This window comes from Chiloscyllium punctatum, chromosome 32 (genome assembly GCF_047496795.1).
Source record: "Chiloscyllium punctatum isolate Juve2018m chromosome 32, sChiPun1.3, whole genome shotgun sequence".
Classification (NCBI taxonomy): Eukaryota; Metazoa; Chordata; class Chondrichthyes; order Orectolobiformes; family Hemiscylliidae; genus Chiloscyllium; species Chiloscyllium punctatum.
This window is the reverse complement of record NC_092770.1, coordinates 5,976,794-6,000,162: the sequence shown is the minus strand read 5'-3', so window position 1 is coordinate 6,000,162 and position 23,369 is coordinate 5,976,794. Positions and strand designations below refer to the sequence as shown.

Below are 23,369 nucleotides of genomic sequence, written 5' to 3'. Positions count from 1 at the left end.
TTGAGATTAAATAATGCAAGAAAAGACATAGTAATGCATGCAGTACACAAGCCATTAAAAGGAAGAAGCTAAATGACCATGTTGCTGTCTAAAGAGTTAATAAATGAATGCTGGACTTCTCAATTTGTGGCACAAAGGAGATAACATACTTCAAACCATCTACAGGCCAACTGCAGTGAACACCTTATAAAATCGATAGGGCAGGAACAAAGATCAAATGAAAGGAAGTGAATCTTGAGAAAGCTTCCTTTATAATATTTAAGATCAAGTTTGTACCCAGATGGTTCACTATGACTGCCACACAGACCCAGCTCCTCCCATCCCAGACCCTTGCTAAGAGATAGGTTTCAGTCTCAAATGGTTCTGCTGTCTAATTTTAATTCAGAATTTCAACTTGCTCTAATTCTCTTCCCTTTGGCCTCCAGCCACTAGCCTCTTCTCCCACTCACAGCTCTCTTCTGACAAGGTTCACTCTCTGGCCTGCTTGTTATCTTTTCCCATTTCCCTGCATTTGGAAATCAGCAGTCTACTTTTAGCTCACAGTACTTGGTCCTCCAGCTGCCCAACCAATCATGATATTCTAGTCTTTGGCAATCTGACCTCTAGCATCTACCCACTCCTGGCCTCATTTCTCCTAAATGTCCTAGCTCTGTTCTGGCTTCTCACAAAGCTCATTCACATCACTTGTTTACAGACAAGCTTTGAAGTGATTTCAGCAATTTCAAAGTGAAGTATAGCACTGGTTTCTAGGTGCTTAGATCAAAAAGAAAGGGCAATATGAAGAGTAGAGTACTGTTAGTATTTTAGTTAACTATAATAGGGGCATAGGACAGCCTGAAAAACCTTTGGGTCACACCTCCATTTCTCATTCTGTCTACAGTTCTGCTCTCATGTTGTTTGACTGCTAGTAAGTATATTAGAAACCTTATGAATGTTTATGAAACAAAAGAAATTTCCAATTGCCGTTAGAGAGATGAAAATAGTAATGCAGGCATAGGAGTGTGAAAGGATAGGAATAGAATGACTAGTTCTTTGCAGAAAGTGCATTGGTGGGAACTATGACTAAAGTACAACAGGGAGAAAAATAAATAGGAGAATAACTTTGTGATTTTAATTAGAGAAGTGTGAAAGTGATGGGGCAGAATAGGGAAAGGGTGGATTGAGCAAGAGTGAGGATCTGATCGGAAATGTTGAAGTGATGGGATCACAAAGAGGACTGTAATCATACATGTGGGGAACATGGAACAATGTGGTGAGGTATGCGAGTGGATAGATCAATGGATGGAGTATGATGAAATATGTAAGTGCATCAAGGGCCAGAGTATGAACAAGTGAGCCAATAGGATGGACAATAAATTGGGTGCGTAAGATAATGAGGCTGAAGAGAATTAGTGAAGTTTGACAGAGATGGAAAGAGGAAAAGCACAAAGGTAATTGAAAATCAGAGGGAAATAACTAACATAGGAGCATTTAAGAATCATAGCTTCATAGAATCTTACAGGACAGAAGGAGGCCATTCAATCCATTGTGCCTGTACCGGCTCCCAAAAGACCTACCCAGATGGTCCCACTCTCCAGTTGTATCTCCATTGACCTTGAAATTCAGACCTTTCAAATATATATCCAAATCTGTTTTGAAACCTCCCATGGAATCTGCTTCCACCACTCTCCCAAGTGGCGCATTCCGAATTCTAACAACCAACTCAGTAAGTGAGTAAGAATAAAGTAAGCAAAACTGCATGAGGCATGGCCAACGGTGTAAAAATGGGAGGGAGAATAATGGAAGACAGCATGAGAATCAAAGGTATGGGGAGGAAAAGAAATAGAAAAGTCGATGGGGGTGGGGTGAATTGTAATAATGAGGAGATAAAGAACAGAACAGCAAACAGAAAATAAACCAAACTAGAAAATAATACGGGGTCCCCAATTTACAAACATGCAACTTACAAATGCTCATACTTGTGAATGCAATCTCATTGGGGAATGTAATTTTTAAAAACTTACAATGTTAACATTTCCTGTCTTGATGAAAAGCTCTTTTATATTGTCCTGCATTGTGACCCAATTTCTATACAAATCAATGTGTTAACAGACTCCAGAATGCAAGTTATTAAAAAATGGCAGGATCTGGCCAAGCTAGACTGAGAACAGCTACTTGAGTGTAAATCTACAGCAGAAAAATGGGAGGTGTTCAAAAGACAGTGGGGGGAGTACAGGCCCAACATCTTCCCTTTAGGGAAAAAGTAGGAGCAACCAGCCCAGAGAACTGTGGATGTTTAAGAATATTCAGAATTGGATAAAAAGGAAAAGAGAGATCTATGACAGGTAAAAAAAAGGAACAAAACAATGAAGACCCAAGAGGAGATACTGAAAATGCAGAGGGTGAGCTCAAGAAAGCAATGAGGAAAGCAAAGAGAAGTAATGAGAAAATGCTCATGGGCTTGATTAAGGAGAATCCTAAAGTATTCTACAAGTTTATGAAGAGGAAGAGAATAACCAGGGAAAGAGCAGGGCCTATTAGATTCAAAGGAGGGCATTGCAACCAGAGGATTTTAATAGAGTGTTAAATGAGTACTTCACATCTATTGTTACTCAGTGCAACCCAGTAGAGAATTCGAGAAGTTGGACTGAAGTTCTTAAGCAGATTGATATAGGAAGCAGGGACGTACTAGAGGTTTTAGAGGATTTAAAAGTGGATAAGTCCCCAGGTCCAGATGAGTTGAATCCCAGGCTGTTATGGAAGGTGATGGGGTCCTGAACCAACTGTGTAACTAATCTTTGGCTACAGGGGAGGTGCCAGAGGACTGGAGGTTGGCTAATGTGGTTCTACTTTACAGGAAGGATGGTAGAGTTAAATCAGGAAACTATAGACCAGTGAGTCTAACCTCAGTAGTAGGGAAACTATGGGAGAAAATAATGAAGGAGAAGATTAGTACAATTAGAGAGGCAAGATTTGACAGAGATAAAGTTAAAAATCATCACAACACCAGGTTATATTCCAACAGGCTTATTTTGGAAGTACCAACTTTCAGAGTGCAGTTCCTCATTAGGTAACTAGCAACAGTGCTCTGAAAGTTAGCACTTCCAAGTAAACCTGTTGGACTATAACCTGTTGTTGTGCGATTTTTAATTTTGTCCACCCCAGTCCAACACCGGCACCTCCACATCATTGATAGGGATAGTCAACATGGCTTTATCAGGGGCTGGTCATGCCTTAACGAATCCGGTGGATTTTTCAAGGAGGTGACCAAGTGTTTGGACAACGTAGGGAAGTTGATGAAGTTTATATGGATCAGTGCTGGGTCCCTTACTGTTTGTGATCTACATAAATGATGTAGATGAGAAGGTGGGAGGAATGATAAGCAAGTTGGTAGATGATACAAAAATTGGCAGGTGATTGACAATAAGGAGAAATACTTATAGGCTTCCCGGATGGACAAATTAGTAGCAGATGGAATTTAACTTTGATAAATGTGAGGTAATACACTTTGGAAGAGGGAACAAGACAAGAGAGTACTCAATGAATGGCAAGACACCAGAAAGCTCAAATGAACAGGGGGATCTCAGGATGCTTTAGGGTGCTTGTCCACAGATACTGAAAGTGTTTGGACAGTTCTGCTGACAGCAAATAGAAACATAGAAACATGGAAGAAATTTGTACAAATGAGACATGGAGCAGGGAAATGGTAAAAAAAATGGCGGAAGTGCTCATGTTCTGAAGTCGTTGAACTCAATGTTGCGCCCTGAAGGCTTTGAAGTGCTGAAATGAAAAATGAGGTGCTGTTCCTTCAGATTGCATTGACCTTTAGTAGTACACTGCAGCAAGGCTAGGAGTTGACCAATTTTCTCCTATACATGACCTCCGGGTGCTCCAGTTTTCTCCCATAGTCCAAAGATGTGCAGGTCAGGTGAATTGGCTATGCTAAATTGCCCATAGTGTTAGGTGCATTAGTCAGAGGGAAATGGGTCTGGGTGGGTTACTCTTCAGAGGGGCGGTGTGGACTGGTTGGGCCGAAGGGCCTGTTTCCACACTGTAGGGAATCTAATCTAATCTAATCATTAATATCTATTTTGCATACAGTGAATAGTTACAGTCTGGACTGCATTGCCTGAGCCACGTTCAATTGAGGCATTTAAGACAGCATTAGATGATCATTTGTATGCCAAGGCAAATAAGGGTATGGGCAACTTGCTGGAAAATGGCTTTATTACAGTTAGGTGGTTATTTTTCACCAGCACAGTCTTGATGGGCTGAAGGGCCTGTTTCTATGATATAGACATCGATGATTCAATGACTCTACAAATAGGAACAGTATGAAGATTACAGGGGAATAGGCAGGGGAGTGACATTGAGTTATAATGATCATTCAGAAAAACCACTGCAGACATGATGGATTGAATAGCTTAATTCTGTACCGTAACAATTCTATGATTTTGTGAATTGAATCAGTCTGCTCATGAACTTCCCTGCAGATCCTGAGCCACAGGTGTCAAAACAGAACACAGCAACTATGTAGCAAGCAGATGGACAATCCAAGGAAGATGGTGCTTTGAGGCAGTACGACTTGTTTACAGCAAATTCTGAAATTTTGGAGCACAAAATAAAACTCCAAAATGAAGAATTTAAATAAAGCTTGTACTAAACAGGAAGACAAAAAAAACCTGAACAAGTACAAAAAACTGCAAGTGATAATTAAACAATAATAATATCACATCAAGAATATATTTCAGAGCATAGACATAATCGCAACCATACTCTTGAAGCAGCAAAGGAGACCAATGATACTCAAATTAAACAGGAGGAATGTGACTCTGTTTGTCACCTAGCTGATCTACAGCCATGAAAGAAAATGGAAATCAAATTTCTGTGGAGCGTGCAATGGGTGATAAGTATAGAAGGAGAATGGCACTTTTAGTATGTTGCCTACAAAAAGAATAATTATGTTTAGGTAATAGTTATTTTAGTAATTTATTACAGTAGAGGCCTTAAAGTAAGAAAGCTTCTTGGGTCATTCTTTCAGTTAATAAGTGGAAACTAAAATTTTATTTTTAATTATTTGCCTCTATGGGGATCTTACAGGCCAAAAATGCCAAGCTGTTTCACTGTAATCCTAATGCAACTCTGGTCAGACAGGATAAAAATTAGGTAAAGGCTCAGACACAACAAAGCTCCACCATCCATGGCAGGACCACACAGAGACTAGAATTGTCCCCTTGCTTCAAGCTAATTCAGCGATGCAAGAGGGAGCAAGGTTGCTCATTCTTGCCTTAATGAAAAACTTAATCAGCAGCCTCTCCCAGAGATCTAAACCTGGAACATGGTGTGGATTGACGAAGATAGCAAAAATTGAATGGAAATTGGGCAAATGTCTATGCTCTGTCCATGTATGTGTGGGTTTTCTCTGGGTGGTCTGGTTTCTTCCCACATTCCACAGATGTGCAGGTTAGGTGGATTGGCCATGCTAAATAACCCTGTAATGTTCAAGGATGTGCAGGCTAGGTGGAGTATTTATGGTAAATAGGGGGTTACGGGAATAAAGTGGAATGCTCTTCAGAGAGTCAGTACAGAATTGAAGGGCAAAATAGCCTCCATTGCAGTGATTCAATGGATTTCGTGAACATAAAATGTTTGGTCTCTTAAAAATACTCATGCAGATACGGTATGTTTTTTGTGTGACACAGAGGTGGGAGGTATGGTCAAACCTCATGCTTATGGTTCAGAAGCAAAATGGTAACCAGTTTTAACTTGAACAGCAAATAGTGGGATTTTATATTCTGATTTCCCTTTCATTGCCTTGAAACTTTAACATAACAATGCAAAAACCTTTTTTATTCATTTCTATGTTATTACCAGTCTTGCACATGTTTACTTACAATCTGCTCTACAACCAAAGAAAAATAGATTTCTTAATCTTAAATAGGTCGAGTAACAAGTTTCCAAAATAATCATTACAAACATGTGTGGTGCATATGCGCTGGACTGAAAGCTTACAATATCCCATTTTCCAACCTTATTTTTATAATTAAAATCACAAGAAAATGAGCTGAAGCAATTCGAAACTGGGAGACTAAAGTACCTCAATAAATAAAAATCTACTTCAATATAGTTAGAAACAAAAATTACATGTGTACAACTTAAAACAGCAAAATAAAAATGGAAAGACTGGATAGGAAACAATATTATAAATTGCTTACTGATATTTATCTATCATTTCTTCTTACATTTTTCAGGAATTTCCTTTACTTTTTGAAGTGAATACCCACCCTCTCCCCCAATGAATTTTACTAATTAAAATTGGCAGGAGTGAAAAAGGGGATTTTTATTCCTAGTTGTAATAAACAATATACTTTTAAAAGCAGCCAAATAAGTTTCATCTCAAAAAACAGTCCCCGGTTGTTGAATTTATCGAGGCAGTGAGGGGGTGGGGAGCGGTTGTTGAAAAGGGTGGAGGGTGGTTATGTTCTCCTAGTAAAATGCCTTTAATACTGTACTTCCAAAACTCCATTACACATAGATCTTTCTTGATCATTTTGCAGGCTTTTATTAGTAGTTTGTCCACAATGTGAAATAACTACCAATTTGTTCAGATACAATTTTACTTTTTATTTTCTCCACTACTCCACCGTAGCTGGAAATAAGAACAAGAATAACTCATATGGAACACAGTTTATAGTCCTATGATTACACTGGCATTCTGCAGTCAGACCGTCTGCTTTTTGCCCCACACTTGCTTTTATCTTTAGTACATGGTATTTAAACATAAGTGCTTGCTTACTTTGAAAGATAGCAAAATAAAAAATTGAAGCTATGGATACTTCAGTATTTATAGCTTTACAAAATTGCTGGTTATGAAGCTTGGTCTGCAGCCAGTAAACATTTCTGAGCAACATTCTGGATGGGCTTGGGGCTTGAGGCCTTTGGGGCAAATGTAACTGCAGCAAAGAATGCACTCTAAGTATGTTCATGTGAAAAGAAAATGTTTGCTCTGCCAACATAAACATTTTGTTGAGAGAATGCACTTTACTGAATTATTTTTAAAAATATAACAGAATTGCTACATCCAATTTGTTACAGTGTAGGATTATAGAAATTTTGTTGCAGAAACAGACGATTCAATCCTTCGCACCGCTCTACCAGAGCCAGCACCATCTGGGGCCCTGATTATTTTCTTTCCCAATGGCTCCTCTTTAAGGCTACATATAGATTTTCAGGCTTTACTCTTTTGGGTCTCACTAACTCCTTTAGACGAATCCATCAATATCCTCAATAATGATCAACTCCATTAAACTCAAAGCTTCAAGGCACAAGAAATGCACAACTTTCCTAGATACCACAGTACTTAAATTGGCATAAAACAACAGTTACTAGTTAGCAAAACAAAAACTGAAACATTCTTTCACACAGGAAAAACTATCACTCTAAACACACCTTCCACAGACTGGTGATGTCATGGCTATTCAACTCGGGCTCACGTATTTCTCTCATTTTCTTCTGAATGTTGAGCCCACTTCTCCTAGCAAAATACCTTTAATACTGTAGTTCCAAAACTCCAATACACACAAATCTTTCTTGATCATTGTACAGACTTTTATCAGTAATTTGTCCATGATATGAAATAACTATCATTTTGTGCAGATGTACTTAATACAATTTTAGTTTTTATTTTCTCCATTACTCCATTGTAGCTGGAATAACTCATATGGAACACAATTTATAGTCCTGTGATTATACTAGCATTCTGCAGTTGGACTGTCCACATGTGGTAATACAGTCCATGCTTTAATAACCCTTTGGCAAATGCTCAAATAGTGAAGAGATTAAGTCAGGATAACCAAGGCCAGCATACTGAAGGACTGGCTTTCTGTAGAAGGTTGCACTTCGGCGGGGCGGTGTGGACTTGTTGGGCCGAAGGGCCTGTTTCCACACTGTAAGTAATCTAATCTAATCTAATCTAATCTAAATAACTCAGATCAAACAATGCAAAGGGAAATTTCAGAGTTGGCTAAAAATGAGATGCTATTATTTCTAATTTGAAGTTGGGTTCTAAACCTTATTTGTCTTTTAGCTGACCTCCAAACTGCAGAACCAAACAGACAGACGGCTTTTCAGCAAAATATTAAATATAGAACGCAGATTTTAGACAGTTGACTGCTTTAAAACAGACAAGTATTTCCACTAAAAAACCTGTACAACAGTACATTTACAAAATAAACATAGTTTCTTACCATTATATTTGGAGCCCTCCCTGTAACTTGAACCTCCATTAACATTTGGAGATAGTACAAGTTCATAACCATATTGTACAAAAATTTGTTGATATAATCGAAGGTCAGGTGCACTAATGGAATTATAGCCTCGTAGCACAACAGTTTTCTTGCGGTTGTTGAAGGCATTAGGTTCAATCTGTGAAAGATAAATAGTATACATTTGTTTTAAACATTGAACTAAAATTCTTCAAAATTGTTAACTTCACAATATCATTGATGTGTATTTCAGGTATGAAAAATGCAGATGAGCAAAATCAGAAAATACAAGAAGCAATTACTTGGTAATGCAATGGACAAGATAACTGACTTTTCACTTTTGACCATTAGGTTTCAACCAGCCTAGAGTAGCAGAATTAAAATTGTCTTACTCTCTGCTGTTAAAAGTATCTCACCAATGAATCATAGAAACTTGCTTCACCAAAGGAGAACAATAGTCCATTGTGCATCTGCGAGGTCCTAGCTCTTGATTCTCATTTTCTATCCATTAATCTACTAGATTCTCATCTTCAAGTACTTGGAGTCATAGAGTCCCATACAGCACAGAAACAGACCTTTCAGTTCAACATATCCATGTTAATCAAGTTTCCCAAACTAAACTCATCCCACTTGCTTGCATTTGGCCCATATCCCTCTAAACCTTTCCTATTCATGTACCTATTCACGTGTCTTTTAAATGTACCTGCATCTATCACTTCCTCTGGCAGTACATTCCACATATGAATTACCCTCTCTGTGAAAAAGTTATCCCTTTGGTTCCTTTTAAATCTTTCACCTCTCACCTTAAAAATATGCCCCCTAATTTTGAACTCCTCCTCCTTACGGAAAAGACCTTTGCTATTCACCTTATGTATGGCCCTCATGATGTTATAAACCTCTCTAAGGTCACCCCTCAAACTCCTACGCTCCAGTGAAAAATGTCCCAGCCTATCCAGCCTCTATCTATAACTCACATGACTCCTGGTAAAATCCTGGTAAATATTTTCTGAACCCTCTCCATTTAATAATATCCTTCTTATAGTTGGATTACCAGAACAGTGGACAGTACTCCAAAAGTGGCCTCACCAATGTCCTGTACAACGTCAACATGACGTCCCAAATCCTATACTCAATGGCCCGAGCAATGAAGAGAAGCATGCTAAACACCTTCTTAACCACCGTGTCTACTGGATACAACTTCCGTCTATGTACCTGAACCCCTCAGTCTCTCTGTTCAACAACACTAGCCAGGGCCCTACCATTAACTGCATAATTACGTGTCCTATATCAATCTAGATCCAAGATAGTTGGTGAGATAGAAACCAAGTCACTTCTCTTTATTGATCGAGTGTACTCCAGACACAAGCCCCATTTGTTTTCCCCTTAATATCTACCTATGCAATTAATTACTGCCAAATTCATGCTTCACTACTTGAGACACTAAACAGTTCACCTCTTCTATTGAAATAAAACTTTGAGATATATAAATAATTCTTGAACAAAACAAGTGAAAATTAAATCGGGGCAGAATGGTGGCCCAGTGGTTAGCACTGTTGCTTCAAAGCACCAAGGACCCTTGTCTGTGTGGAGTTTACAAATCCTTGCTGCGTCTGCGTGGGTTTCTGTTGGATGCTCCAGTTTCCTCCCACAGTCCAGAGATGTGCGGGTTAATTGGACTGGCCATGTTAAATTGCTCATTTTGACCAGAGATGTGCAGAATCGATAGAATAGCCATGGAAAATGCAGAGATGGCGTAGGGATTGGATCTGTGTGGGATGCTCTTCCTCACTGAGAATATCATAAATCTTGTTATACTTGATTGGCATCTGAAAGATTGGCATGTGAAGCCTCACTGTTCAGAATTAGCTTTTTTAAAATCTATGGTTCTATAACTCTGGGTCACCCAAGTCTGGAAATTTGGGCATGCCTTATTGTGACTTTAATTTCCTTCATGTTTTATTTGCTATCAAGACTTTCTCAATAGTAATATTTCAAATATATCAGCGTAGACTTGATGGGTTGAATAGCCTCCTGCTTCTGTACTGTAGGAATTCTATGATAAACAAGATAATATTTTCTAATTTCTACATCTGACCTTATAATGCAACAGAGAAGTTACATTTTTGTATTCTCCAGAATACAATCAACTTAATAGCCCTCCTTTCTTCATACAAAATAAATTGATATTAAAAAATCTGAAAAAAATATGCCTGCTCATTTTCTGGTAACTCCTTACATCATCAGGTTTTCTTTGATGCTCTTCAATCATTTCTTGGAGCAAGCACATTTTTTATAAAGTCTGATAACTGGGTACTGGTGTCAACTCACTTTATTTTAAAAATCTCTTTTCTTTATAACCTTTCCTTTATGTAACATGGCCAATCCTCAACATTTTCTGAGAAATCTCCTTTAGTGAATGCACGTCATCCCAAAGAGAAGGGTTATCCATATATTCTACGGGTAAACTTTTCTCAGATTGCCCTTGTGAGACATTTCCCTTAGAGTTTTGGATAAATGCATTCCTGTTGCTACAACTTTTACGAGCACCAATATTTCCTCATCTAAAGGAACTTCTAACTACATTTTTTATTTTCTTGGTTGCCACGCTAGCAGACATTTGTTATTCTTCCTCACTGAGAATATCATAAATCTTGTTGTACTTGAATAGCATCTGAAAGATTAGCATGTGAAGCTTCACTATTCAGAATTAGCTTTTTTTTTATCTATGGTTCTATATCTCTGGGTCACCCAAGTCTGGAAATTTGAGCATGCCTTGTTCTGACTTTAATTTCCTTCCTGTTGTATTTGCTATCAAGACTTTCTCAATAGTAATATTTCAATTACAGTATTTAGGACTAATTTGTTTTACCCATTCACAGGATGAGGGCATCACTGGGTAACAAGCATTTATTGCCTATCCCAGCAGGTAGTTAAGAGTTAACCATGTTGCTGTGGGTCTGCAGTCACATGTAGGGCAGACCAGGTAAGGTCAGCAGTTTCCTTGCATAAAGGACATTAGTGAATCAGATGGGCTTTTACAACAAACGATAATGGGTTCCTGGTCATCACAGACTCTTGATTCCAGATTTTTATTGAATTCAAATTCCATCATCTGCCATAGCAGGATTCAAACCCAGGTCCCCAGAACATTACCTGGGTCCCGGGGTTAAGAGTCCAGTGTTAATATCACTAGGCCATTGCCTCCCCTCAATCAATCATAATTGGCAATAGGATCTAGTCTGTGTGCACAGCCAGCTTAACTGTCCATTCATCTCTCAGAGAGAGACTGTCAGATTTATTAGGAAGCAATTAGCACTTTCCAAATAAGACCATTTATCCAAAGTCACTCATGACTTATTATGTTTGGAGAGAAGGCAGCCAAGAGAAGATTTGATAAAAGTTTTCAAAATAATGAGCTGGGTGGACAAAGTAGATACAGAGAAGCTGTCCTGCTTGTAAAGAATGAGTGGGCATAGATTTAAAGTGATATGTGAATGAAGCAAAAGTGACATGAGAAAAAAAACGTTTTCACACAGTGAGTCATTAGGGTATGGAATGCACTGCAGGCAGGTTCAATTGAGGCATTGAATGATTATTGGTTTGCAGGGGTGCGGGGACAAAGGCAGGAGATTGGCACAAAATAATAGAGCAGCTGCAGGCATGATTGGCCAAATGGCCTTCCTCTTAGGATTTTTTACCTGTGAGAAAATGGATAGGTAAACTGCAAATATAGTTTTAGCATAAATGGCTTTCTTTTTCCTTCAAATTTCTTTCTCCTGATGCCAAAAAACAACTGTTCAATTTTTTGATGAGCGACATTAGGTCTTGTTAAAGGAATACTATAATGCCTGGCCTGCGTAAAATGTAAATGTACCTAGTTCCCAAAAATATTGCTTTGTCGTTTCCCACTTCAAGTTTCATTCAAGCCTTTTGTTTAAGGATAGACAGCTTGCTAAACAATAAGGATATTTTACTTGACATTATGCTGAATAGTGGTTTACTGCAGCTAATGGCACAGGGAATCAGCACTCATTTTGCTGATTTCCTTATACCTTAAGTGGGAAGGTCTCTCAAATTCTCTAATCTTATTTCAATGCTTATTATTTAAAGGATCTGGTGATCATTTTAACCAATCCACTCTACACACTAAATATGTGTTCACTGTCCAACAAGGCACAAGTGAATTAATCTAGGATTAAATCATCCATCACTAAGCTGAAGCATAAGCTAGTATAATTTCCTCTGCATTATCAATATCACCATTTTCCAAACCTTTCATGTGGTGCCTACGTTTGAAAACTTTGTTATTCCATTCAGGACAATTCATTCGGTAAAGTCATATTGAAAATACCCATTAACACTAAAAGATGTTCTGAAGGGTCATTCATCTGAAGTAGTTTCAATTCCTGTCAACTATTAGAACTTAAGAATATTAAAAATAGGAGCAGGAGTAGGCCACCTGGCCCATCAAGCTGTTCTGCTATTCAATCAAATCATTGTTGATATTTTCATGGACTCAGCCACCCGCTCACCATAATCTTTAATTCCTTTACAGTTCAAAAATCAATCTTTGCTTTAAAACATTCAGTGAGGTAGCCTCAACTGCTTCACTGGGCAGGGAATTCTGCAGATTCACAAACTTTCAGGTGAAGAAGTTTCTCCTCAATTCAGTCCTAAATCTGCTCCCCTCTAATTCTATTAGAATTGGCAATGGTGTCTCCATCCTCATCCCTTCTAGTTTTATTCTCCTTTTGCACTGATGTTTTCAACCTGTGTCAGGGTGGTCTCACGTTATTGCCACTAATAATGAATCACCCATTCTTTGTAATACTGCTGAAATGTCCCATTTGATCTTCAAAAAAGTGGACTTCAAAAAAAACAGGTGGCATGGTGGCTCAGTGGTTCACACTGCTTCCTCACAGTGCCAGGCTCCCGAGTTCAATTCCAGCCTCGGGTGACTGTGTGAAATTTGCACATTCTCTCATGTCTGCATGGGTTTCTTCCAGGTGCTCTGGTTTCCTTCTACACTCCAAAGATATGCAGGTTAGGTGAATTGGCCATGCTAAATTTCCCATAGTGTTCTGAGATGTGTAGGTTAGGGGTGAATGAGAGTAATAGGGATGGGTTTGGGTGGGTTACTCTTCGGAGGGTTGCTATGGACTTGTAGAGTCAGAGGGCCTGTTTCCACACTGTAGGGATTCTATGATTGATCCACAAAGATTGCTGAGAATGAGTGTGTTCACAAAATTTTTAAGGCTTGGACATCTGTTGCAAAATCATATTTCTTTCTGAAAATCTAATACATTACAACAACTTAGCACTGTATAATAATTTAACAGCATGCACTGAATTAGGAACCTCCAAATAGAATGTTTGCAATTTTGCATTTATTTGGTTAAATTCATAATATATTCTTTGGTAAAATGCCCATGCTGATTTCTAAACATATTTAAACCTGACCACATCTCATATATATTTAATACTTCAGCTCTCCTATGATTTTTTCTGCATTTCCAAACCTTCCTTAGTATTCAATTGTTAAACCTCTAGCTCAGAGAATACTTTACATCTGATCTTGCTTCTAGTTTTAAACAAGTGCCAAGGCCACACCTTGCTTTATTTTTGACAATGATGTAACCCACATCCACTTCATTTTTCACTTATCATAAGATTCAGCTTCACAAAACATCAATGGAAGTCATAATCTGATACTTTGCACTTGGATTCAGTCATTCTTCATCAAAATGACACCAATTACAACTTTCTGTCTGAAAATACTTTTTAATTTCCAATCTCTACCTTTAAGCAACCTCATCAATCTACATCCAAATCAATCTGTGAGACAGAAACCAAAATATCTTTCTTTGTGGATGTAGTTTGTTAACTGCTTATCTTTCAGCTTCTTTCACACACCAGTCCCACCTTTTATCCCTTTGTTTCTACCCAGTAGATTAATTCATCAATTAACCCCAATCACCAGCTTAGTTACTTGCTAAATTAACAATCAACTCCATTTAAAGTTACAATATTTCTGAAATTAGTTTCCATCATCTTTTCTGGTTGAGTGCTCCAGATCTCAATAATGCTTAACTGACAATGGCTTTCATCATATTAAAAATCTGACTAATAATTTTATCTTCATTATAAATGACATGGACCTATGACACAAAATTGTCTGGAACAACTTTAATAAGCAAATTCAAAAGCTGCAGAGGTAACCAACATGACACTGCGTGATAAAACTTATATGGGTGCAAGAGTATTGGACCACGGTCAGAATTAAACTAAACTAAGGTCAGAATTAAACTGTTGCAGTGAAGCAGAGAGATAGGGTTAGAATATTCCCAGTCCTACATTTAGCCTGACAGTGCTCAGTAATAACATTAAAACACTGAAATTCTGATGGGTACAATGGTGCATGTATTTTGGACATTAAGAAAGATTTTAACCCATTCAAAACCTATCCACTTGAACAGGGTTAAAAATCATAACGGTAGGTTCCTTCCTTCCAAATATTCACTATTAAAAGGAATTTGCTAGGTACTTTTTAAAATCAAATCCATGACTAACTACATGAGAAAGAAACTAGCAATATTTAAAACAAAATTGTGGAATTGAAGAAATAAAACAGAATGTAATGAAATTAAACAATAAACGACTGAGATAGCAGGAATTTCTTTTTACTTCATTTTGTGGAATGTTGCCGTCTGCTGCCCTTGTCCTTCTTGGTGGAACTGGTCATGGATTTGGAAGATGTTGTTTAAGAATCTTTGCTAATCTGCTTGGTAGGATCAAAAGGTAAATATGGATGACGTAGATCATTTTCCTCATCGGCATTCATCTATCCAGCTGGTGATAAAATCTCTCCATTGCAACATCTAATTGAATGTTAGAGGTTTTGCCTCCACTATTTTAAGCAGCAGATTGAACCCAATAGTTCTGGATCTACTTCTTCCATTTTTTAATAAATATATCTGATAGCTATAATATAATCTTGTATGTCTCGCTCTGTCTAAACAGCCTATGATCTGTATGTCCTTGCATGTTATAATCTATTTGCCCTTGTATGTTATGATCTGTCTGCACTGCTTGCAAAACAAAACCCTTCACTGTACTTAGGTACATGTGACAACAACAAATCAAATAATATTTTCCTTCAAAATAATAAAATCTATGCTTTCCCTATCTTACTTCATAACAGAAATCTCGCAAAGGAGGGAGCAACATTGAAGGTTTTCTCCCCATTTTCTCCATTAGTGAGTCGGTTCTCTTTGTTTCAGAGATCAGGATTGAAAGCAGATAGCAGTTTCATTATGATTTATTCCAATATATGCTCCCCTGTTTTGTCTACACAGTTATATGTTCTGACTGACTTTATTGAGAGCAGCTGAATATTGGCTGGACTTGTTGAGTATCAAGTTTACCAATATTTCAAATTCATCCCCACTTCAGCTTTTATTAACAATCATGTAAGGGCTATATGCCATATGTGATATTCATCTTCCCAACCTGCATTACCAAAGGGCCAATAGTCTAAATCTTGTTCTGCTTGCATTGGTTGGAATGTTATACATTGCCAGTATCAAAAATTAAGTGAAAAGATCAATGAAAAGGTTTTTAACAGGCAATTAGAGCAGAATATGATGGCAATATTCTGTGTGTTAGGGAGCATCTGTACAGAGAGAAACGGAGTTGAGAGTTAGATTTTAAGCTGGGCTAGGGTCCTCCCAGATCCCTCAGTGTAAGTATCATATCCTTGGCCAGTCTTGGCCTGAGAATGAAGGCATGTTTTCTCTGACATGAACTAATTCTTCCCTTCATCAAACTTGGTCTGTCTGACTTGATCTGAACTAGTTTCAGGCACAGCTTGTGTTGGAGTCACTACTGGTACTCTACTAGTATTCCAACAATTTAACTAATCAGACTCATTTGAGTTTTTCCAACTCACTTCTTCACAAAGTCTGAAGGTAAAGCATGAACTCATACAAACCAAACCTTTCCAGTACTTAACACTTTGACTTTGCTGTAGGTTGTCTTTTATGAATCAATGCAGCTGGTATTATACCAGTAATTGTATGAAGTGTGTTATGATAAATAAACAAAAAAAATCACTAGTTCGTGATTTAATGTCATCTGACATTTCTTCTCATTTGTGTCTAGCATTTGCTAATAAGAGTACGCTAACAATTTGTGGTGTGTTCACTGCTGCTCCATTAAAGTAAGATCATATAGTGGAACTTTAATGTGTGTTATCTCATTCATTTTCATGAAATGTGAAAACTTTACCAAACAAAACTGAGATCCACTGTCAGACATAATTTCATCTGGAACCTATAAGAAGCAATCAAATTACACATCTCTAAAATGCTGTTTGTTGTTGATCACTTCACCAAATACATCCCAATCCACTTGGAATGGCTACCAATCACAATGAATAGCTATCTGCCTTCAAGTTCTGAAATATACATTTATAACCTCTGCCACACTCTAGCTGGCCATTTCCATGGTTGCAAAATTATTGATAGTGGGTTTTTTTTAACAACTTGACAAGCTCTTCACTGTTTCTCTACGTCTTCTCTGTCCTTAATCTATCCCTGGCCACAAAGGTACCTTCTTGCTGCACTCTTTGATAAATCAACACTAACTGTTGATTATGAAAGTCATATAGCAACTGTGACCAGTATCTTTCTGGGATTATAACTTTACCTCACTACGTAACAATCTTTATTGTCTATCAACTCATTCTTATAGGATAAAACAAAAGGTCTCATTTCAGTCTGGTCTCTGTGATGGCCAATCATATGTGATATAGCTGTAAATTCATGAGATTGTGGGGACCCACTAAGTGGCCCTATCAATACCACCTGCTTTGACTGATAAATCATCTACATATGAAAAGCAAAATACATCCTTCCTATTGAGTTCTATGTTGGATGTAGCTGGTAATCTAGCATTCAATGACCTTGTCATCATCTGAAATTAATTTAACAGATACACAGGCAATATCAAAGTTCAACTCTGCATTTCAAGACGGAATTGGGACATTTGGACTCAGCATGGCTGTCAGTGGCTTATGGTCAATTTTGTTTATGAAACTATGACAATATGAATATTTCTGGAACCCTACTTCAAAAACCTTGCTCAGAATGTAACTTCAGTTATTGGCACTGGGGGTGCAGAAGGCAAATGTCACGCTTCTCTACTCACTTGTAAACTCTTCAATGATATCCTGGAGCTGTGATCGCTTAAATCCAACAACCACAACCATATTCCTTTGAGCCAGGCATGATTCCAACCAGCATAGAGTTTTTCCCCTGATTCACATTGGTTCTAGTTTTGCTAGGGCTCCTTGATGCCACTCTTAGCCAAATGTATATTTAATGTCAAAGGAAGTCAGTCTCACCTCAGCTCTTTCATAAATACTTGAGACAAACTGCTCTTGAAGAAGGACATTGATGTTCCATCCCCACTGTACGTTCCGCACCCCTTTCACATTTACTGCTTCTTTCAAATGGTTTTCAACATGGAAGCGTTGATTCAGCGGCCAAGGGGAGTGCAGCATGTAGTAATCAGCAGCAGGTTTCCTTGCCCATATTTGACCTGATGCCATTAGATTTCATGGGATTTGGTGTCAATGTTGAGGTCTGCTAGGAGAATGCCCTTCTGACTGCATACCACTGTGCCACCACCTCATCAGTAATGATAATGGACACTCTCTGTAAGTACAATTGCATGAAAATGACTATGCCAGGCTTTTGCTTGAACTAGTCTATGAAATGTTGCTACCAGTAGTCTCTGGATGTTGGTAAAGAGGACATTGCAGGGTAAACAGGGCTGCATTTGCTGCTGTAATTTCTGATGCCAAGGTCAATGACAAGTGATCTGTCTGGGTTGATTCCTTTTTAGGGGCTTTTTAGCAGTGTGGCTTGCTAGGCCACTTTAGAGGGTAATTCAGAGTCATTCAAATTGCTGTTGGCCTGGGCTCACATACAGATCAGACCAGATAAGGATGACAGATTTTTGTCTCCAAAAGAAGATTACTGAACCAGATAATTTTACGGCATTCAACAATGGTCGTTAGTAAATTTGTAAATCCATAGTGGGATTCAAATCCAGGACTCCAGACTATTTCTTGAGTTGTTAGATTATTGGGCCAGTGACAATTCTGAGACACCATTGCCTCCACTTAATATTTCTGGACACATTGTAATATACAAGCATTTGCTATCTTCCAAGTTCTTTTACACAACCTGAATTCATTGCCACATGCCTTTGACCAAAACCTTGGAGCACCCCTCCTCAAAAGTTCAATGGATGCAGTAATGTTGCCAAGGTTTGTACCAATATACCATAATCACTAGACCTAAGAAAGCCTGAGCTTAGCAATATTCTGATGGTGTGGTATACTTCTTCATGCTGTACTTCACCTTGAGTAGTTGTAACCCATGTGACCCAAATACTTTAAATAATTTTGAAATGATTTACATTTGACTGCCTTTGCCTCAGCTCCAAACATTGGAGAAACTTCTTCAGCCTGTCATCATGGGCCTGCCTATTTGGAATTGAAGTAAATATGTCATCCAAGTAACACACGACTCCCTCAATTTCTCAAAAAAAATAATTCATTATTTTTGAAAAATTCCAGAGACTTTAAGAAACAACAAATGGGAACTTGTGAGAATGAAACAGTCCATATGGATATTAATAATTAAATATGATTTTAACTCATTGTCTCATTCAAGCTGCAGAGAGGCATTTAGATTAGACTAGATTCCCTACAGTATGGAAACAAGCCCTTTGGCCCAACAATTCCACACTGACCCTCCGAAGAGTAACCCACCCACATCCTGTATTTACCCCTGACTAATGCACAAAACACTATGGGCAATTTAGCACGGCCAATTCACCTAACCTGCACATCTTTGGACTGTGGGAGGAAACCCATGCAGATACAGGAAGAACGTGCAAAGTCCACACAGACAGTTACCTGAGGTGGGAATTGAACTCAGGTCCCTGAAGATGTGAGGCAACAGTGCTAACCACTGAGCCAGCATGCCCGTGCCCCTGCCCCCCCCCCCCCCCCACTAATTTTGCAGAGAATCTGGCCTCTGATAACAGTGAACAAACCCCACAACATTTGACAAATTATTGGGTGGATTATATTCTCATACCTGATTTATGGCTATTTTATTTTGCATCTCATATCAGATAAATTTGAACACTCAGAAAAAGCTCGATGCAATCAATCACTTGGAAGTATGATTACAGATATTGTTGGACATAAATATATGAGAATTTATGCATCTGTATAAATGTTCGTACAAGTTGGGAATCCTTTATCCAAAAAAACCCAGGAACAACTGATTTTCGGATAAAGCATATTTACGGTTTTCAAATACAATCATCATTATTGATCCGTTTAGGCTCTTTGGAAAAAAAACTTTGTTTCATTGCTGCGCTTTGAAGTTTTTATTCCAAAGGACCCAATCTCAACATGTTTACAGGTTCATTCAGGTCTGTTTGAATCCACTTTGAAAAGGGCTTCGGTTTTCAGACATGTAGATAATGAATAACCGAACTGTATATGCAGAAAAATGTAACGGAAATAAAGATGCAATTGCATCTCAGGTTCCAGAACAGTAACCAAAATGACAGACTTGGCTCAAAATAGGATTTGCAGAAGCTGTGTACTTACTTGCAATGGATTTCAGAAGACACTGCTAATGTCTCTGAGTACCAAGTGCTAGACAGAATGAAGCAAGTTTTACAACAAATTTCCTTTCCTTAAATTTCTGAACAAAAACAGTTTTTGTTGTAGAACTATGAAAACATTGCTCTGTTTAAACAATTTGCCTGCCAAAATATTATATGCCTGACCCCAGTGCCCTCTGCTCAAGGATTATTTTAAATTATGCTGATATTTCATGATCTCAAGTACTTTCTGTTGAATTGTTCAGAACCTGCCTCTTAAACTTAAAGTTAGCTAACGGCTGAAGATTCTGCATATGCCTCAAAAGGAGTCGAATTAGGCAGATTATGTTCCAAAGCTAAAAGAAAAACCTCTCTTACATCCATATTTTAAGCATTGGGGGACAGTGCAGACTGCCAAACACCAACAGGCTGAATGTTTAATATTATCTGGGCTAGTCAGAAGAACAGTATCCTCAACCACTCCTCATTTGACAAGCCTTCATCCCCAGGCTCATTCTTGTAAAGCTCCTCTGGCCCTCCTCCAACACCAGCATATACTTCCTTAGGTGCAGAGTTCAAAATTGCTCAGAATATTCCATGTGGTCTGACCAGAACCTTGTACAATCTTAGTACATCTCTGCTCTTGTATTCTCACAGTCTTGAAATGAATGCCTTTCGAACTGCCAACTGAACCTGCATGTTAACCTTAAGGGAATCCTGAACTAAGTAAATTTGCACTTCAAATTTCTGTTGAATTCCATTTTCCGCTTCTTTGCTCACTTTTCCTGCCTATCCAAGTCATTCTGCAGTCACCCCCATCCCCACCCACCTCCTCAACATTACCTGTCCCTCCACTATATTTGTATCATCTGCAAACTTAGCAACACTGCCTTCAGTTCCTTTGGCCAAATTGTTAATGTATAATATGAATAGTCATGGTGTCAACAAAACTCACTAGTCACTGGCTGCCATCCTGAAAAAGACTCCTTTATCCCCACTCTCTGCCTTCTGCCAGTCAGCCAATCCTCTATCCATGGCAGTACCTTGCCCCTAACACCATGTCCTCTTACCTTATTTATCAGTCTGTTATGCAGCACCTTGTTAAAGTACTCTCAAAATCGAAATAGATCACAACCATGAATCTTCTTTGTCTAATTTGCTTGTTGTCTCCTCAAATAATTCTAACAGATTTGTCAGGCAAGACCTCTTTCAGACAAAGCTGTGCTGACTCAACCCTGTTTTACTACATAAGGCCTCTCAAACAAAAGGTAGGGGTGGTGGTGAGGAATTGAGGAGGGGGGGAGGACTGGACTGTGACAGGATTTCCACCCAGGGATTGGGGAATGGGAGTGTGTGGGATTCCCACACTGGGGGCCTAAATCCTGGTAAGGTCTACTTATGGCCTTTTCATGTGTCAGGACTTAGCCACAGGAAGTGATATCATCTCTCCAGGCAGTGGGGAAGATCTCAGTTGGCTGATGCAATTTCACTCTATGGTACCTTTGTTTCTCTGAATCTGGTCTCATGGTACCCCTCAATTATAACTGCTCCACATTTGGTGGCCTAGATCCTGAACGCTGGAATTCCCTAAGCTCCACTGCCTTTCTTTTTTCTCTCTTTTAAGAAGTTTCTTTAAACTTCCTTGCTCAAGATTTTGGTCGACTACCTAAGATCAAATTTGTGTAGAGTGCTATCAAATTTTGGTTCACAATTCTTCTGTGAAGAGCCATGTGACATTTTATTAAACTAAATTTTATTAAATTACTATTTCTGTACCTTAAAACAACAATTTGAAATGTAACATTTGTTTTGAAAAACATCACAACAGGAATGATTGTATTGTGAATAATATTTTTTTTCCCACAAGCTGTTCATCCTAACTTCTTGGAGCTGAAATTGAAAATGACCCCAAATACAGCTGACGTATATTTGTTTTGTCTCAAATGGACACTTTTCATATGTTAACATAGACGGCAGTTTCAATCTGTGTCATAAGATCTATTCATGACTGGCTCAAGAACAAAGTTTCCATTGCACTGAGTGTGATGAACTATTTCAGATGCTTGTTTGTTTGCCCTTTAAGCCCCCTAACATTTGCTGACACTGAAGTGATAAAACTCTGAAATGAATCTGGATATACATATTCGTAAACAAGCAGATATTACCCCACTGTCCTGCATTCTGTTAGAAAACCTTTGTCACTCTTCATTTAAATAATTTAATTGTTAGTGCATATTAGTAACATGAGCACATTTGGACCACAATCAAATATAACAGTGCCCAGAAATTAAAATGATTGTCATGCAACAAGCCTGACAGAACTATCATATGACTGCCTCACAAAATGTCTATCACTAATATAAGTTCTTACATAAGCTAACTTCATTATTTCAGCATATTTGGTTCTTTTTTAAAGTTATCCTATATATGGTGTTTGGTTTCATCTAATCGTTATAACACATGACAACAGCTCATTGATTCAACTGATCAGTGAAAACTAATAATAACAGACTAACTTCCTCCTACATTTCTTAAAAAAGTTTTTGAAGTGAGAAACTATAGCCCAAAAATCAATTACAATGACATCTTATTTGATAAATGAAATAAACATAATTATATAACTCATTTTTCACCAATTTTTAAAATCTTTCTGTAAACTAATTTCAATATGACAATTATTTCATGATTTCCAATACCTACAAAATCTACACAAGCATATGTAAGCCCAAACACATACATATTCTTTCAAATTAACTTGAGAACATATTCGCTACAATTAAACATTGTTCTTTTATTGACTGTACAAATGAGTGTCAGGTAATATTTTTGTCACACATTTTAGATGTGACAAAAGAATATCCTGAATAAACACTCAACATTAAGTGAACTGTAATAGTTTAGACAGAAATCTTAGCATGTGTCAGAATCAAACATTGAAAGTAACAGGTTTAATTAACTATGATTGTTTGAATTTGTAAAACTTCAATTATACAAATTTTTATCTGTTCTGAAACAGCACTCTGCAGGGATAGGAAACAAATATGTGCCTCAACAAGAGTGCCTTCAACTGCAAGTCTTATTATTCCACTGCTGCAGGATTCTCTGCCCTTTGCTAATTACTGACCTAACTGCTATGACCTCACATTTGGTAAGCTGGTGTGAAAGAATTGGAACATTCTTCAAAAATGTTACTTGTTTTATGAGTTCTGGTGTCGGTTTAAATATTTGCCATTTCTATTTTCCTAATAATTAAGAATCTACTAGCTTTGACAAGTTCTAGTAAAAAATGTATTCAAATTGGTATTATAAACTGCTAATAAGAATACAAATTCAAAATTAGACCTTGAATTTTTCTAAAAATCCATTTTGCATGTAATTATATGAACATTAGTAAACTAAAAGAGCTTGTAAAATTTCCTGTTCTGCATGAGTTAA

At 37.9% G+C, this 23,369-nt stretch overlaps 1 protein-coding gene across 3 annotated transcripts in view; it reads right to left on the bottom strand.

Moving 5' to 3' along the window:
* Window positions 1-23,369, bottom strand: part of cped1 (cadherin-like and PC-esterase domain containing 1) — a 204,975-nt gene that overhangs the window by 170,185 nt on the left and 11,421 nt on the right. For all 3 annotated transcript variants that reach the window (XM_072551535.1, XM_072551534.1, XM_072551536.1), the window contains exon 2: window positions 8,226-8,403. In XM_072551535.1, the coding sequence (XP_072407636.1) occupies window positions 8,226-8,403 (178 nt within the window). The remainder of the gene's footprint in view (window positions 1-8,225; window positions 8,404-23,369) is intronic.